General features: G+C 59.8%; 1 protein-coding gene across 3 annotated transcripts in view; it reads left to right on the plus strand.

Moving 5' to 3' along the window:
* The first annotated feature begins 28 nt into the window (after positions 1 to 28).
* The window catches only part of OBSL1 (obscurin-like 1), a 24372-nt gene continuing 9561 nt past the window's right edge, over positions 29 to 14839 (plus strand). For 2 of the 3 annotated variants that reach the window (XM_012726637.1, XM_012726628.1), the window contains exons 1-14: positions 29 to 310; positions 1804 to 2073; positions 2156 to 2407; positions 2571 to 2873; positions 3018 to 3314; positions 4299 to 4571; positions 5656 to 5928; positions 6534 to 6806; positions 9579 to 9851; positions 10848 to 11123; positions 11203 to 11490; positions 12529 to 12798; positions 12916 to 13188; positions 13859 to 14125. In XM_012726637.1, the coding sequence (XP_012582091.1) occupies positions 106 to 310; positions 1804 to 2073; positions 2156 to 2407; positions 2571 to 2873; positions 3018 to 3314; positions 4299 to 4571; positions 5656 to 5928; positions 6534 to 6806; positions 9579 to 9851; positions 10848 to 11123; positions 11203 to 11490; positions 12529 to 12798; positions 12916 to 13188; positions 13859 to 14125 (3793 nt within the window). In that variant the 5' untranslated portion in view covers positions 29 to 105. The remainder of the gene's footprint in view (positions 311 to 1803; positions 2074 to 2155; positions 2408 to 2570; positions 2874 to 3017; positions 3315 to 4298; positions 4572 to 5655; positions 5929 to 6533; positions 6807 to 9578; positions 9852 to 10847; positions 11124 to 11202; positions 11491 to 12528; positions 12799 to 12915; positions 13189 to 13858; positions 14126 to 14839) is intronic. The other variant, XM_012726633.1, reaches the window with a different exon arrangement.

The raw sequence follows: 14839 nt of genomic DNA on the forward strand, positions 1-14839 counted from the left end.
GAGGACCCCGACGAGGCCCCCCCGCCGGTGGTGGAGCCCAGCAAGTGCGCGCCCAAGACCTTCTGGGTGAACGAGGGCAAGCACGCCAAGTTCCGCTGCTACGTGATGGGCAAGCCGGAACCCGAAATCGAATGGCACTGGGAGGGCCGCCCGCTGCTCCCCGACCGCCGCCGGCTCATGTACCGCGACCGCGACGGCGGCTTCGTGCTCAAGGTGCTCTACTGCCAGGCTAAGGACCGCGGGCTCTACGTGTGCGCCGCGCGCAATTCCGCGGGCCAGACGCTCAGTGCCGTCCAGTTGCACGTCAAAGGTACCACGACGCCCGGCAGGCAGCGGCTGGGGCTCTGTGGAAGGGAACCTAGCGCCCTCTGGGGCCCTTCTGACTCCAGTTCTTCTCGGTGCCCAGAGAAGACCTGGACCTGGTGGGGATGGAGGAGAGGCAGAATTAAAATACCATTTGCTGCCCACCTCCCACCCCCAGGGACCGAGATTTAGGAGGGTGCCAGGGTACCTGGGAACTTCTTAGCAAACTCCAAAGTGATTCACAGGCAGGTGGCAGAGAAACCCCGACTGGTAAACAGCTTTGAGAAGTGGTTGCCATGCAGAGGCCCCGAACTCTTCCAGTCCAATAGTTTTCACTTGTTTATTTAATCCCCCTCCCCCAATGGAAGTAGCCCCATTTGGAGCCCCAGTATGTGAGGTGAGTTTATGGATGTGAGTTTCTAAGCCCAGATTTGTTGTGTACATTCATCAAGCTAATCAGTAAGTACAAGGGGGGGGGGGTGCATTTGACTGAAAAGGCTTTTTTGAAGTGGAGGCGCCTCCATCTCCCAGCCTGAGATCAGTGGGGAAGGCCCCACTGCCCACCACGTGTTAAGACATTCCAGGTTCACACCAAAGGTAAACTTGAGGCTGGAAACCCCCGGGCAAGTGTTGACTAGTCTTCCATTCAACTGCTCCAGGTTTGCAAGAAAGGGAAAGTTGGGAGAGGAAATTGATGTTTCAAAGTTGAGTCACCAGCAATATTTAATAAAAGTTTATATTGCCCATAAACACAAAATCTAGGGGGCAACAAGACCACCCTAAACTCACACTGGAAGTTAAGGCTCTCCATAGTAACAGTTCATCTCAACACCCCGGTTATATACTTCACTAGGTATTGCCCACCTGTTTCCGTCCTAGGGAGAAGTGTTGGCTTGGGGGTCAAGCATCTGGCTCTTGTGTTGTAGTGGTAGCCAGGTGGGCACGAGTGGACGTGCACAGACTGGCCAGGCCAGATGAGCTCCGGCAGGAGGGGGGAGCTCACTCGGCAGCTGCCCAGAGCCACACTCCCCTGGGCTTCTCCAGCAGCCCAGCTGACCCCACTGCCCTGCCATCATCATGCTTTCTTTCCTCTGAATTGCAGTTTGAAATGCTTTCACTACTTTCAAAGTGAAATTCAACCGACCCTTGTAGAATGTGTCTCCAGGGGCCCCAGCAGCCAGATGGAACATCACTGATGTTCAGCCCCATCATCCCCCTCACCACTTTACAAGAAAGGGAACTGAGGCCCGGGATCACCGAGAGGCAGAGCCACCTTGGCCCTCCTCGAGGTGCTGTGGCTAGGGAGTGTCAGGAAAAGGGGAATGTAGGCCCTCCGACTGCCCTTCTGGTGGCTTTTCTGTAATTCCAGAGCCCGCTGGCTGTGGGGGAAGGGCCTCTGGCATGAGCACATGTGGGTTTAGGCAGTGGACAGTGTCAGGAGGACCCTCCCCCTGGCCCGGCCCTGTCCAGCGCCTCCTCTGGTCTCTCTCCTCCACGCAGAGCCCCGCCTCCGCTTCACGAGGCCACTGCAGGACGTGGAGGGCCGAGAGCATGGGATTGTGGTGCTGGAGTGTAAGGTCCCCAACTCCCGCATCCCTACCGCCTGGTTTCGCGAGGACCAGCGGCTGTTGCCTTGCCGCAAATACGAGCAGATCGAGGAGGGCACCGTCCGGCGCCTCATCATCCACAGACTGAAGGCAGATGACGACGGCGTGTACCTGTGCGAGATGCGGGGCCGGGTGCGCACCGTGGCCAACGTCACAGTCAAAGGTTGGCTGGCCAGGGGAGGAGACCGAGGCTCAGGACGGTAGGTGTCCAGACCCGGCCTGATGGGTTCCCATCTGCCTCCCAGGACCCATCCTGAAGCGGCTGCCCCGGAAGCTCGACGTCCTGGAGGGAGAGAACGCGGTGCTGCTGGTGGAAACGCGAGAGGCTGGGGTCGAGGGGCGCTGGAGCCGCGATGGGGAGGACCTGCCGGCCACCTGCCAGAGCAGCTCTGGCCACATGCATGCCCTGGTCCTTCCAGGAGTCACCCGAGAAGAAGCTGGCGAGGTCACCTTTAGCCTGGGCAACTCCCGTACCACCACTCTGCTCAGAGTCAAATGTGAGGGCACGAGAGCCCCTGTGCAGGCTCCTCAGGGCTGGACAGGAGAGCCAGGGCAAGCGGGTGCTAGACGCCAGAGTCTGGGTGGGCAAAGTGGACTTAAGGTGGGAGGGCTGTGGAACACCGGAGCAGGGCTTGGATGCAAACCTTGCCTCTGTCTCAGGTGTCAAGCACAACCCCCCGGGGCCCCCCGTGTTGGCAGAGATGTTCAAGGGCCACAAGAACACGGTCCTGCTGACCTGGAAGCCCCCTGAACCAGCTCCCGAGACCGCCTTCATCTACCGGCTGGAGCGGCAGGAGGTGGGCTCGGATGACTGGATCCAGTGCTTCAGCATTGAGAAAGCTGGGGCTGTGGAGGTGCCCGGAGACTGCGTGCCCTCCGAGGGTGACTATCGCTTCCGCATCTGCACGGTCAGCGAACACGGCCGCAGTCCACACGTTGTGTTCCACGGGTCTGCTCACCTTGGTGAGTTGGTCCTGCGAGACCTACCTCATCGGCGTCTGTACCCCAGTGGGGCTCTGCCGATCACTGCTCCACCCTTTCCCACATCCTCTGTCTTCCACCTGCCACCCCTCTGGTTCTGATGGCTGTGTTCTGCTCCCTTTTCAGTACCTACAGCTCGTCTGGTAGCAGGTCTAGAAGATGTGCAGGTGTACGATGGGGAAGATGCTGTCTTCTCCCTCGATCTCTCCACCATCATTCAGGGCACCTGGTTCCTTAATGGTGAAGAGCTCAAGAGCAATGAGCCGGAGGGCCAAGTAGAGCCTGGGGCCCTGCGATACCGCATGGAGCAGAAGGGCCTGCAGCACAGACTTATCCTGCAGGCTGTCAAACACCAGGACAGTGGGGCCCTAGTTGGCTTCAGCTGCCCAGGTGTTCAGGACTCAGCTGCCCTCACCATCCAAGGTTGGTGCTGGTGGGAACCAGAATGGGTGGGTAGGGTCATGACACAGGTGTCCTGTGGACAAAATGGGACAGATGTTCTTGCTGATCCTCACATCTAGGCTCGGAGAGTAAGGTGCATGTGTAGTAGGCTCAGGTACAGGACTCAGTGTTCTAGAGACCAGGCTCAGCTTAGTTGCAACATTCAGGGGCCCTGGTTATTACCCACAGCATCCTATCCAAATTCTTCAGGGAAATTTGTGGCTTAAACTGTCCCATTTGTCATCTCAGAGACATGGACTCCGACCCCTAGTCCTTGACTGCTTCCTGCCCTATAGTTTATGTGTTGGAGCAGTTTCTTAAGCCTAATCGTCTTTCGTATATTGACACAAACCTTTCAACAGACCAGTAAGCAGATTCTCTTGTCATCCCATTGTACATATGAGGAAACAGGCACAGAGTAGTAAAGTGACTTGACCAAAGTTACAAAGCTAATGAGTAGTTAGTTGTACTGGGTAGGAACCTGGGCAATCTAGCCCCAGAGCCACCCTGTGCCACTTGAGGCACCCCTGAAGAGAAGGACAGGGCATTTGCCCTGTCACCATCATTGGGGTTTGGGAGGCCAGCCAATGGATTCCTCAGTACCCAAGCCCCGGGTCTTGAAGGGGCTGGCCGCTGTACTCCACGAAGAGAGCAGAGTAGATAAACCAGCTGCCAGAGCAGCACTTCCAGAATGGAGCCTCAGCCACTGACATCAGCGTCACCTGGACGCCTAGTGTCTAATGCAGATTCCTTGGCCCTTGTACTCTTGGTGGGGGGCATGGTTTAAGCAGCCGCACTGTTAGCGGGCTTCTTTGGAATTCCTCCACTCACCCAAACCACTGTTCTTTTAAGAGTTGGTGGGTAAGCCTAAAACTCTCCTCTAAAACTCCGACAAATGCGTTGGCAGCAGCTGGTATCAGCTGGAGCGCACCGTGGCGCTGCCTGTCACCATGCTTCTCCCTGCAGAGAGCCCAGTGCACATTCTGAGCCCGCAGGAAAAGGTGTCGCTGACGTTCACAACCGCAGAGCGGGTGGTGCTGACCTGTGAGCTCTCCCGGGTGGACTTCCCGGCAAGCTGGTACAAGGATGGGCAGAAGGTGGAAGAGAGTGGGTCACTGGTGGTGAAGGCAGATGGCCGCAAACATCGCTTGATCCTGCCGGAGGCCGAGGTCCGGGACAGCGGCGAGTTTGAGTGCAGAACAGAAGGGGTCTCAGCCTTCTTCAGTGTCACCATCCGAGGTCAGGAACTGCTGCTCCTCCAGCTGAGGCTGACTTAGGGCCACATGACCCCTGCCCCTTGGGCTGCCTGCTTGAGGGGTCCCTTCCAGGGCGGGGCTGCTGGGCCAGAGGACACATTTTCAGGTCACTTTGCACTTGCTTCTGAATACCCCATGCACCTACACCTCCAGCACACTTTTGCCCCCAAAACCCTCTGCTGGGGTGATGGTGGGGGAGCTGAATTCCATCAAGGGCAGGAGAGGAAGGAGCTAACATTTACAGGTGCCTACCGTGAACCAGGTACTGAGCTGGATAATGCAGTGTATAAGCTTCACGAATAGATGAGCAACACTATCTCCAGTGAAGGATGAAGAAACTAGGCTCAGAGAGGTTACGTGACTTGTTTATTGTCACAGCCAGCAAACCCTGGCTGGGTTCACACCATGAGTGTCCTGCCCTGGGTGGACAGGGTCCAAGGGGAGCATTAAGTACAGAGGTCTAACAGCTCTCAAGCCAGTCCATGGTCTGAACGTCTCAAAACCACCCTGGGAACCTGGCATAAACACCCTTGCCCAGGTGGTCCACTCCATACCCCCAAAGCCAAGATACTCAGGGCAGAGCTGGGTTCCACCCTTGGAAGACAGCTTGGGAGCCACTGATCTGCTTGTCCCACTTGAAGTAGAATCCTATTCCAGCTCTGTGACCCAGAGGTCTTCTAGCCCCTGCCTGAATGTCCCAGTGGCAGGAGCTCACTACCTGTAGGGAACAGGACCCTTTGGGACACAGCTAGTCGTTTTGTTTAAAAGCGACAGCAAGCGTGGCCCTGATACGGCCTGTCGCGGGCCTGTCCAGCCAGATAAGTCTCCTGTGCCTCCAGCCCATGTCCCTGCTCCCACGTCTGGTCTTTTGGGAGCCCACACTGCATGCAGGTGCCGCGTTACCTGTCGCCTCACCCAGCCTCCGCATCCCACGCTGTGGCCCCAGAGTTCCCTGCTCAGCATGGCCTTGACCCTCTCATGTCCTCCCGGGAGGGTGCTGTCTTCTGGCCCAGCAGCATGATGCTTGCTTCCCAAGTGTGGGGTAACCCACCTCTGCCCCCCACCAGACCCCCCGGTGCACATCCTGGACCCCCAGGAGCACGTGTTCGTGCACGCCATAACCTCTGAGTGCGTCATGCTGACCTGCGAGGTGGACCGAGAGGACGCCCCTGTGCACTGGTTCAAGGACGGGCAGGAGGTGGAAGAGAGTGACTTTGTGGTGCTGGAGAACGAAGGGCCCCATCACCGCCTGGTGCTCCCTGCTGCCCAGCCCCCAGACGGGGGCGAGTTTCAGTGCGTCGCTGGAGATGAGCGCGCCTACTTCACCGTCACCATCACAGGTGGGCGTCCAGGCCGGCCCCGGGACGAGAGACCTGATGCCCCCAGGGCAGCTGTAACAGTCTCACTCCCAGGCTGCTAATCCCAACCTCCTGCTTGCCCCCCCCCCCCACTGACCTGATGGTCCCCTTGCTCCGACCCAGACCCATCAGGCGGTCATGAGATTCAATCACTACAGGCCGTGCACTGTGGTTAACCCACTGGCCAGGGCTGCATGAGTCCCAGGGAAGTCCTGCTTTCTCCGTACTCCTGAGGACCCCTGCCACGGGGAACCTACTGGAACATCAGTTCTGCTGGGTGGGGTCAGGGCAGTTGAGTACAGGCGCGAGGAGTGGGAGGAGACCACCCAAGCTCCCCTCCCCAGCCCACTCTTCTCACCATCCATGGTCCGACCCAGGGCATATATTGGGTTTCTGCAGCCACTGTGGCTACTGCCGGGGCCGTTCCCGATGGACTCTGGTGACTGGTTGTGTCTCCAGCTGTGCGTGACTCTCTGAGTGGCCGAGGGTCCACTTTCCGGGAACAAAGGAAAGGCCGGGATCAGGGAGGGCAGGAGGGCACGGGCCCGAGTGCCCTGATGCCCAGCCATGCTGTCCCTGTCCTCCAGACGTCTCCTCGTGGATCGTGTACCCCAGTGGCAAAGTGTACGTGGCAGCCGTGCGCCTAGAGCGTGTGGTGCTGACCTGCGAGCTGTGTCGCCCGTGGGCCGAAGTGCGCTGGACGAAGGATGGGGAAGAGGTGGTGGAGAGTCCAGCGCTGCTCCTGCAGAAAGAGGACACTGTCCGCCGCCTGGTGCTGCCCGCCGTCCAGCTGGAGGACTCTGGCGAGTACTTATGTGAAATCGATGACGAGTCGGCATCCTTCACCGTCACTGTCACAGGTGTGGGCCCACCCCAGCTGCCCAGGGTCACCAGAGGATAGTCCTGAGCCCTTAGGGGAAGCTGACCCACATACTCTCTGGCTAACACATTGGGGAGGAGGGGGGTGTGGCTGTGGGTGCATGTCGCACCCATGGGGTCCCCCGCCAGATGATCCCCGAGCCCCGTTCAAGTCAGCAGGCTTCTCCCCGGTGCCCAAAGCCAAGAATAGCTGTGCTCCAGCATCTCGCCTGCCAAGCAGGATGTGCTGCGCTGGGCACCCTTTCTGTGTGCTGGGGACTGGTGTGTGACACAAACCGGTCCCTCCTCTCGGAGAGCTGCCAGTCTGGCTGGGGAGAAAGCTGTTAACCAGGGGTCGCAAACGGGCTGCCCCAGGGCCCCATGCAGCACACAGATTGTTTTGTTTGGCCTGCAGAGTCTTACCAAAGTCAGGACAGTTCAAATAGCAATCCGGAGTTATGCGTCCTCTTGAAAAAGCCGAAGACCCGGCGCCTCTGGTCCCGCTTCCCCCCATGGCGACGAACAGCTGGTGCTGAGTAGCAGCCGCCCCTGGGATAGGGGCCACGTTCCTCTGACACCCCTCCCCGACATCCCTTTTTGCCTCTCCCCAGACTGCTTCAGCCACTGACCTTATCTACTTGCCCCTGCGGGCATTTGAGTTTGCGACCCCTGTGTTAAGTCAATAAACTCCAAATAAATGCACAGTACACCTTGTGGCCAGTGCTCAAGGGACAAGGACAGGACTCACGAGGGCAGAGCAAGAGAGTCAGGGAGGGCCTGGGGGGATCTGCTTGCCGCCGCCGGAGCCAGCGTGCTGGGCTCCGGACACTCCACAGCATGCAGGCAGCCTGGCAGGAAAGCCAGACATGGGAGAGGGTCTTAGAGTGGGTGCTGGTGAGGGTTGTGTTGGGGTGCCTTGGAACCCCGAGGCTGGGAGCGAACAGGCCAGCATGCAGGCATGCAGGAAGTGACTTCACAGTGGACACTTGCAGCAGGGCCTGACTTAGCTAAGTGGACTCAGCGTTTGGGCTGAAGATGGGGGAGAATGTTCATATCAGGAAAAGCACCAGACGATTTTGGAGGTGATGGTGGTTGCCACCAAGAACAGCCTGCAGCCCACAGTACCAGTCCCGATGGGTGTGTGTGGAGGTCCTGGTGGGTGTCCTGGGGCCCAGGCAGCTTTGGGTGGCACAGAAGAACCCAGCTGGTTGTGTTGGATTGACCATCCTGCTGCTGGCACCCTCTTTTCCCCTTTGCTCTGCTTTGCCCAGCCTAGGCTGAGCCACTTAGTCTCCTCCACCACTCCCTGCACCCAAGATTCCGTGGGGGGGGAGCCCACCAGCCCACAAAGCCACAGAAGTCTTCCTTCATGTGTTCTGCACTGTAGCACACTGTAGCAAGTGCCTTCAACCTGTCTCTCCCCAAGCTCTGCACAGACACATAATGGCCCAGCCACACACATTTCAGCCCACAGTCGCCCTCCCACAGAACACCAGAATCTCATGGAGGAGTTCACACAAATGCCGCCCTGGATATGGAGTCTGATGCCAAGTTGAGGTCCCACCGCTGTGCAGAGATCCCAGCTCCATCGCTGCCGGGTCCTCATCCCCCCGCCCCATGTCCGGCCCCGCCCCGCAGACGGCCACGCAGCGCTCCGGCCACCTGCCTTGCTGGACGCACAAACAGCCTGCGTCCCCCAGACTCAGAGCAAGCCCAGTTAGGTGGGTTGCAGAGTGTGTGCGGGCGGGCACCACTGCCCATACCCATCTGCAAAACTCAGACCAGGAAGCGAGCTGTTCCCTCGCCCGGCCACCAGGGGGCAAACGCCAGGGAGCGCTAAAGTGATTCCAGGAGGCGCCCCCCCCCAACCCCCCCCCCCCCAGCATGGGCAGGCTGTGCTCAGTGTCCGGGCATATCCAGTGTTGACATGGTTCCCTGGCAGCGGAAGTGTGACCACTTACCAGCAGTTGGAGACGGACTCCCAGATTCAGCACTGAGCCCCCTGGGAACTCTTGGGCAGGTGTTGGCAACTCTTACGCACAGATGTTAAAACCGTTCCCCAGTGCCTGCAGGCCTTGGCTGGCAATCAGGGGGCCACTGCTTGCTGTCTGAGCTTCCCTTTAACGGATGGGGGTTCGTCCTCCTGCCGGAGGGCAGGTGTCGCCAGCTGTGACCTTAGTCACTCTGTGTCTCCGTTGCCTCGTCCAGAAAATGGGAATAAAAGAGTCCCTCCCTCTTAGGACTGTTGTGAGGGTTAAATGTGCAGTTTAGCTCGGTGCCTGGCACTTTAGGAAGGGATAATAAGCAGCTGTCATTACAGACCGTTGCAGGTTCCTTACCCACTATGCCAAAGCAAAGCAGAACCCCCTCCCCGATCAAAAGGCTACTTGAAAGTTCAGTGTTCAAAGGTAATTCCATAAAACCTGAGCTTAGCTGCTGTGAAGCTCTCGTTTTCTCTTTAATTCTCCTGCGTATGGTAAATATATCTAGTCACACTGCAGAAATCTTGATTACTCAGGAGGTCTTCGGGACCTACGCTGGAGGGTGGGCGGGGGGCTGCCACAGGACTTAGTGTGCGGTCAGTGCTGGACTCTGAAGCATTCTAGACTCTGTCACACCTCTGCCCAGGGGCTTCAGAGGACAGATTGTGACCCTGTCACTACTTGTCGGGACCCTCAGTGCTCTTGTTACTGTGGGCGGCGAGAACATGTGGCCAGTGGCTGCAGGGAGGCAGGCGGGGAGTTTGTGACAGACTGTGGTTGGCCACTCTGCAGAGCCCCCGGTCCACATCATATACCCCCGGGATGAGGTGACCCTGATCGCCGTGAGCTTGGAGTGTGTGGTGCTGATGTGTGAGCTCTCCCGGGAGGACGCCCCCGTGCGCTGGTACAAGGATGGACTGGAGGTGGAGGAGAGTGACGCTCTGGTGCTGCAACGTGATGGGCCCTGCCGCCGCCTGGTGCTGCCTGCAGCCCAGCCCGAGGACGGGGGCGAGTTCGTGTGTGACGCTGGAGATGACTCAGCCTTCTTCACGGTCACCGTCACAGGTGGGCAGGCCTGGGGGCACCCCGGGCAGCAGACAGCAGGAGCGGCTGCACCCAACCTCCCTGCTTCCTCATCTTGGGGCCCCCCTCCCACACCTCAGAGCCTTCCCATTCTCCAGCCTCCTCTGGCTCCTCTCATTTCAGCCATCAGAGAGCCCTGGCTTGTCCACATGAGGTTGGGACAGTGACCAGAGTCTGGTGGAGAGGAGCCTATAACTAGCAGCTTTTATCATTCAGTCAGCAGAGGCTGTGAGCTCAGCCCTGTTCTAGAGGGATACAGGAATGCACCAGCAAGAGAAGCTTGCATTCCAGGGAGTATGGACAGACAGAAAATAAGTAAGGTTGATGGTTTATCAGTGAAAGGTTCAGCGCAGTTAAAAGATGAGGAGAACCAGGCAAAGTTTCTGCCAGGCAGGAACTTTATTGCGCTCCCGGACAAGGTTCCCAAAGGGGGGTCGGAGAAGTCGCGCCTGGTGGGGAACGTGGGTATGAGGTTGCTTTTCAGAAACTGATTCATCAGTGATGCTCATCAGCTCCCGGCATGCAGGCACTTCCCAGAACTTAGGAGGCGCAAGGTTAGGAGGCTCCGGCATGCAGACAGTAGCAGCCCCAGAGTCAAGGTGGCCGCCCCAGACTTGTCCCTGCTGCCTCCCTCGACCTTAGGGAGCATCAGAGGCAGCGCGGGAAGGGAGGCCAGAGGGGCAGAGTGTGCACTGGGCTTGGAGACCCTGGGTGTGGTCGAGGTCTGCCTTTTGTGCACATGTGACTTTGGGCCCGTCACTTTCCTCTAACGAGGCCTCAAGTCCTCCGCCGTGAAGTGAGGCCAGCAGTGGCACAACTCCAAGAAGTGTCAGGTGTGGCAGAATCGGGTGTGCTCAGGGGTTGTCGCCTGCCATTCCCGACAGCGGTGCTTCGAAGGAGAGGGCTGCGCATCTGGTGGATGAGGCAGGCAGAGGGCGGCTGGCCGAGGCTGAGAACCCGCATCTCTGTCCACACCAGCCCCACCAGAGAGGATTGTGCACCCAGCGGCCCGCAACCTGGACCTGCAGTTTGGGGCCCCCGGGCGAGTGGAGCTGCGCTGTGAGGTGTCCCCAGCTGGGTCGCAGGTCCGCTGGTACAAGGATGGGCTGGAAGTGGAAGCATCAGACAGCCTGCAGCTGGGTGCTGAGGGACCCGTTCGCACCCTAGCCCTGCCCCACGCCCAGCCTGAGGACGCCGGGGAGTACGTGTGCGAGACCCGTGATGAGGCTGTCACCTTCAATGTCCGCGTGGCTGGTGTGTAGTCCCGGCCAGCCTGATGGGGGTTGAGAGGGAGGCAGGGGAAACCCCAGGCTGACCCCTCCTCTCTGTCCAGAACCCCCAGTCCAGTTCCTGGCCCCAGAAGCAGCCCCCGGTCCACTCCGTGTGGCTCCCGGGGAGCCCGTGGTGCTGAGCTGTGAACTGTCCCGGACTGGCGCCCGTGTCGTCTGGAGCCACAACGGGACGCCTGTGCAGGAGGGGGATGGCCTGGAGCTGCGTGCTGAGGGTCCCCGACACGTCCTGCGCATCCTGGCTGCAGACCCCGCCCAGTCAGGCCTCTACACCTGCCAGTGTGGGGCAGCCCCAGGGGCCCCTAGTCTCAGCTTCACTGTGCAAGTGGCTGGTGAGTAAAGCCTGGCCAGAATGCTTGAGTTACACCCCGAAGCCCAGGAGTCTCCCTGCTTCTCTAGCACCCCTTGTCCACCCCCGCCCGCCCCTCTTTGAAACTTTCCCCATCTTGCCTCCCACCTCCCACCTCTCTCTTCAAACTCCTTGAGCCGCTCCTCCCAGTGACACCCAGCTCTGACTCGGCAGAGCCCCCCTGAGGGGGGGTAGTGGCCCCCGAGGCAGCCCACACGAGGGTTTGCAGCACCCCAGGTGGGGACCTAGAGCTGGAGGTGCACCTCTCTGGGCCTGGGGGCCCTGTGCGCTGGTACAAGGACAGGGAGCGACTGGCCAGCCAGGGGCGGGTGCAGCTGGAGCAGGCTGGGGCCAGGCAGGTGCTGCGGGTGCAGGGAGGTCACGGAGTGGGGGGTCACGGAGCGGGGACGCTGGGGAGTACCTGTGTGACACGCCGCGGGACAGCTGCATCTTCCTCGTCCGCGTCGCAGGTAACAGTGCCCCCATCACCCTTTGCGTTCTGGCACCCCAAGGACCACACTCTTACAGGGTCCCCACTCTTCCCTGCCTCAATGCCGTTGCTCCAGCCGGTGCATGTACAGCTGTTACTGGGATGAAGACTTGGGGCTCCCTTTGGGGGAAGGAGACCAGTGGTAGAGACCAGTGGCTAGAGGCTCGGGGTTTAACCTGGATTCTGTTCCCTGTAGTCAGACACTGGCAGGTTGCTCACTGTTCTGACCCCTGGGTCTAAAGAGGGAGGCTGGTGCATGTGTCACACAGCTGCTGTGACAGTTAAATGAGGTAAATGGGGTCCGCAGTAGAGGGTCTGCTATTAGGGAGTCAGCCTAGCACCAGGCCAGCATTGAGAGGAGCTGGCCAGGTGTGGCAGGAGGCGGCATCTTGTCCTTTGAGCACCCCATGGTGGATACACAGTAGGTCCTCAAGAAAGGTCGGTTAACTAATTGGGGGGTGAGGGCTTGTACCCTGAGGAGGAGGAAAGGGGGAGGACCCAGCCCACCTCGCTGCTGTCCCTGCTCCCCAGAACCACCTCCAGTGAAGCTGGTCTCGGAGCTGACTCCGCTAACTGTCCACGAGGGTGACGATGCCACATTTCGGTGTGAGGTCTCCCCAGCAGACGCCGAGGTCACCTGGCTGCGCAATGGGGCCGTTGTCACTCCAGGGCCCCAGCTAGAGATGGCCCAGAATGGCCCAAGCCGCACCCTGACCGTGCGCGCCTGCCAGCTGGCCGATGCGGGGACGGTGACTGCCCGAGCGGGCAGCGCAGCCTCAAGTGCCCGGCTCCACGTGCGAGGTCTGGTTCTGCTCTCCCAGCCCTTCCTTAGCATGTGCCCAGACCCGGAGAGGGGGCAGGGGGCGGTCTCCAGGCCCCCCTGGCTCATGCCTCCCCCCACCCCCATTCCTCCCCTAGAAACGGAGCTGCTGTTCCTGCGGAGGCTGCAGGACGTGCGGGCAGAGGAAGGCCAGGACGTGTGCCTGGAAGTGGAGACTGGCCGAGTGGGGGCCGCGGGCGCCGTGCGCTGGGTGCGTGGCGGGGAGCCCTTGCCCTGCGACTCCCGCCTGTCCATGGCCCAGGACGGCCACGTGCACCGCCTCTTCATCCACGGCGTCGTCATGGCCGACCAGGGCACCTACGGCTGTGAGAGCCAGCACGATCGCACGCTGGCCAGGCTCAGTGTGAGGCGTGAGTGCCCTGTCCTCTCCTAACACATCGCTTGCCCCGGCACAGCCTTTCCCGGCCGGCCCGGGGCCCCTCAGCACCCCCACCAAAGTGCCCCTCACCACCGAGGAAGGTCAGCTGTGGCTGACCTCCAGAGTGTGACCTGCCCAAAGCAAAACTTTGCTTTTTCTAATGTTTTTTATTGGCCTTAGCAGTCCATGTGGGCTTCGCTTTCCATTTCCTATGTCCGAGTTCGCTTTGCTATAAACATAAATGTTATGCTCCAGAATGCTCTGCCCGTGTTTGCCCTTCTGGCCGGTCTGAGAAGTGGGGATGGCTGGTCTGTGGCGCCCTGCCAGCTGGCCGATGCCGGGACGGTGACTGGCGCCCTCTCTTATCTGTGTGGCCTCCTGCAAACTATTTAACCCCTCTGAGCCAAGTCTTCTTAAAAATGAGGCTGATCCTTACTTCAAGGCTCTTGGGGGCCATTAACTAGATGCCATGAGAAGTGCCCAGACAGAGCTTTGCCAACGGCTGGCCCCTGCTCCCTTCTTTCTGCACCTGGATTCTGAACTTCTTTCCATAGGGCCTCAAGTTGGGGGTTAGGGACAGTGCAGGCAGGGCCAAAGGGTTTGTGAGCCCACTGAAGCCCCTGCGCCTTCACCTGCCCTCTCTCCCCATCTCCCCCCACCAGCGAGGCAGCTGAGGGTGCTGCAGCCTCTGGAAGATGTGACCGTCATCGAGGGGGGCAGCGCCACCTTCCGGCTGGAGCTGTCCCAGGAGGGTGTGGCCGGGGAGTGGGCCCAGGGAGGAGTCCGGCTGCAGCCAGGGCCCAAGTGCCACATACATGCAGAGGGTCACACCCACCGCCTGGTGCTCAGTGGCTTGGGCCTGGCCGACTCTGGCTGCGTCTCCTTCACTGCGGATTCTCTGCGCTCTGCGGCCAGACTCACTGTGAGAGGTGCGGCCTTGGGCACCGCTGCTTGCCGGCTGACCACCAGCCGTGACTGCTGATCCCACCACCTGTGTGGCTCCCACTAACATACCTTTTCTGGTGTGACCCCCACTGACATCCTTGCTAGAGTGTGACGCTCCAGGCCTCTGGCCCAGTGTGGGCCCAGTAGTGCTGCACAGAGTGCAACAGCTGGCTGTTGTCCTCTCCCCTCCCCCACTCTGAGCATGCCTGGGACGGCGCGGGTCCTGTTGTCTGCCTGCCTGACCACAGCCCCATGGACCCCTCTGAGTGTGACCCCACTGACCACACCTGTCTGCTGTGGCCCCCTCGGCCTCTCTGAGTACTTTTCTTACTCAGGCCGCAGTGGCCCACACACTGCCCAGGGGTGACTCCACCAGCAGCTCTGTGCCTGGGGGTGACCCCAGCACAGCATCACCGTGCTCCACACCTGTGATGGGAACCCCCATAGCTTTTCTGAAACCACAGTGTCTCCCATTGGCCAGGGTTGCCTAGCCATTCCAGCCAAGTGTGGCCACTGCTGACCATGCCTGCCACACATCGACCCCTTCGACCCCAGTGTTTCCCACTGACCAGCACCCCCTTTGTCCTCTTGCCCAGTACCTCCCACTCACTAGTAGCCTCCACATCTAGACTCGTCTAAATGTGTCAGCCACTGGCCTCTTGTGCTCAAGGGTGTCCTCTTTGTCCCTGTGATTTGGG

Source organism: Condylura cristata, unplaced genomic scaffold (genome assembly GCF_000260355.1).
Source record: "Condylura cristata isolate star-nosed mole 26May11 unplaced genomic scaffold, ConCri1.0 scaffold00002, whole genome shotgun sequence".
In the NCBI taxonomy this organism is placed as follows: domain Eukaryota; kingdom Metazoa; phylum Chordata; class Mammalia; order Eulipotyphla; family Talpidae; genus Condylura; species Condylura cristata.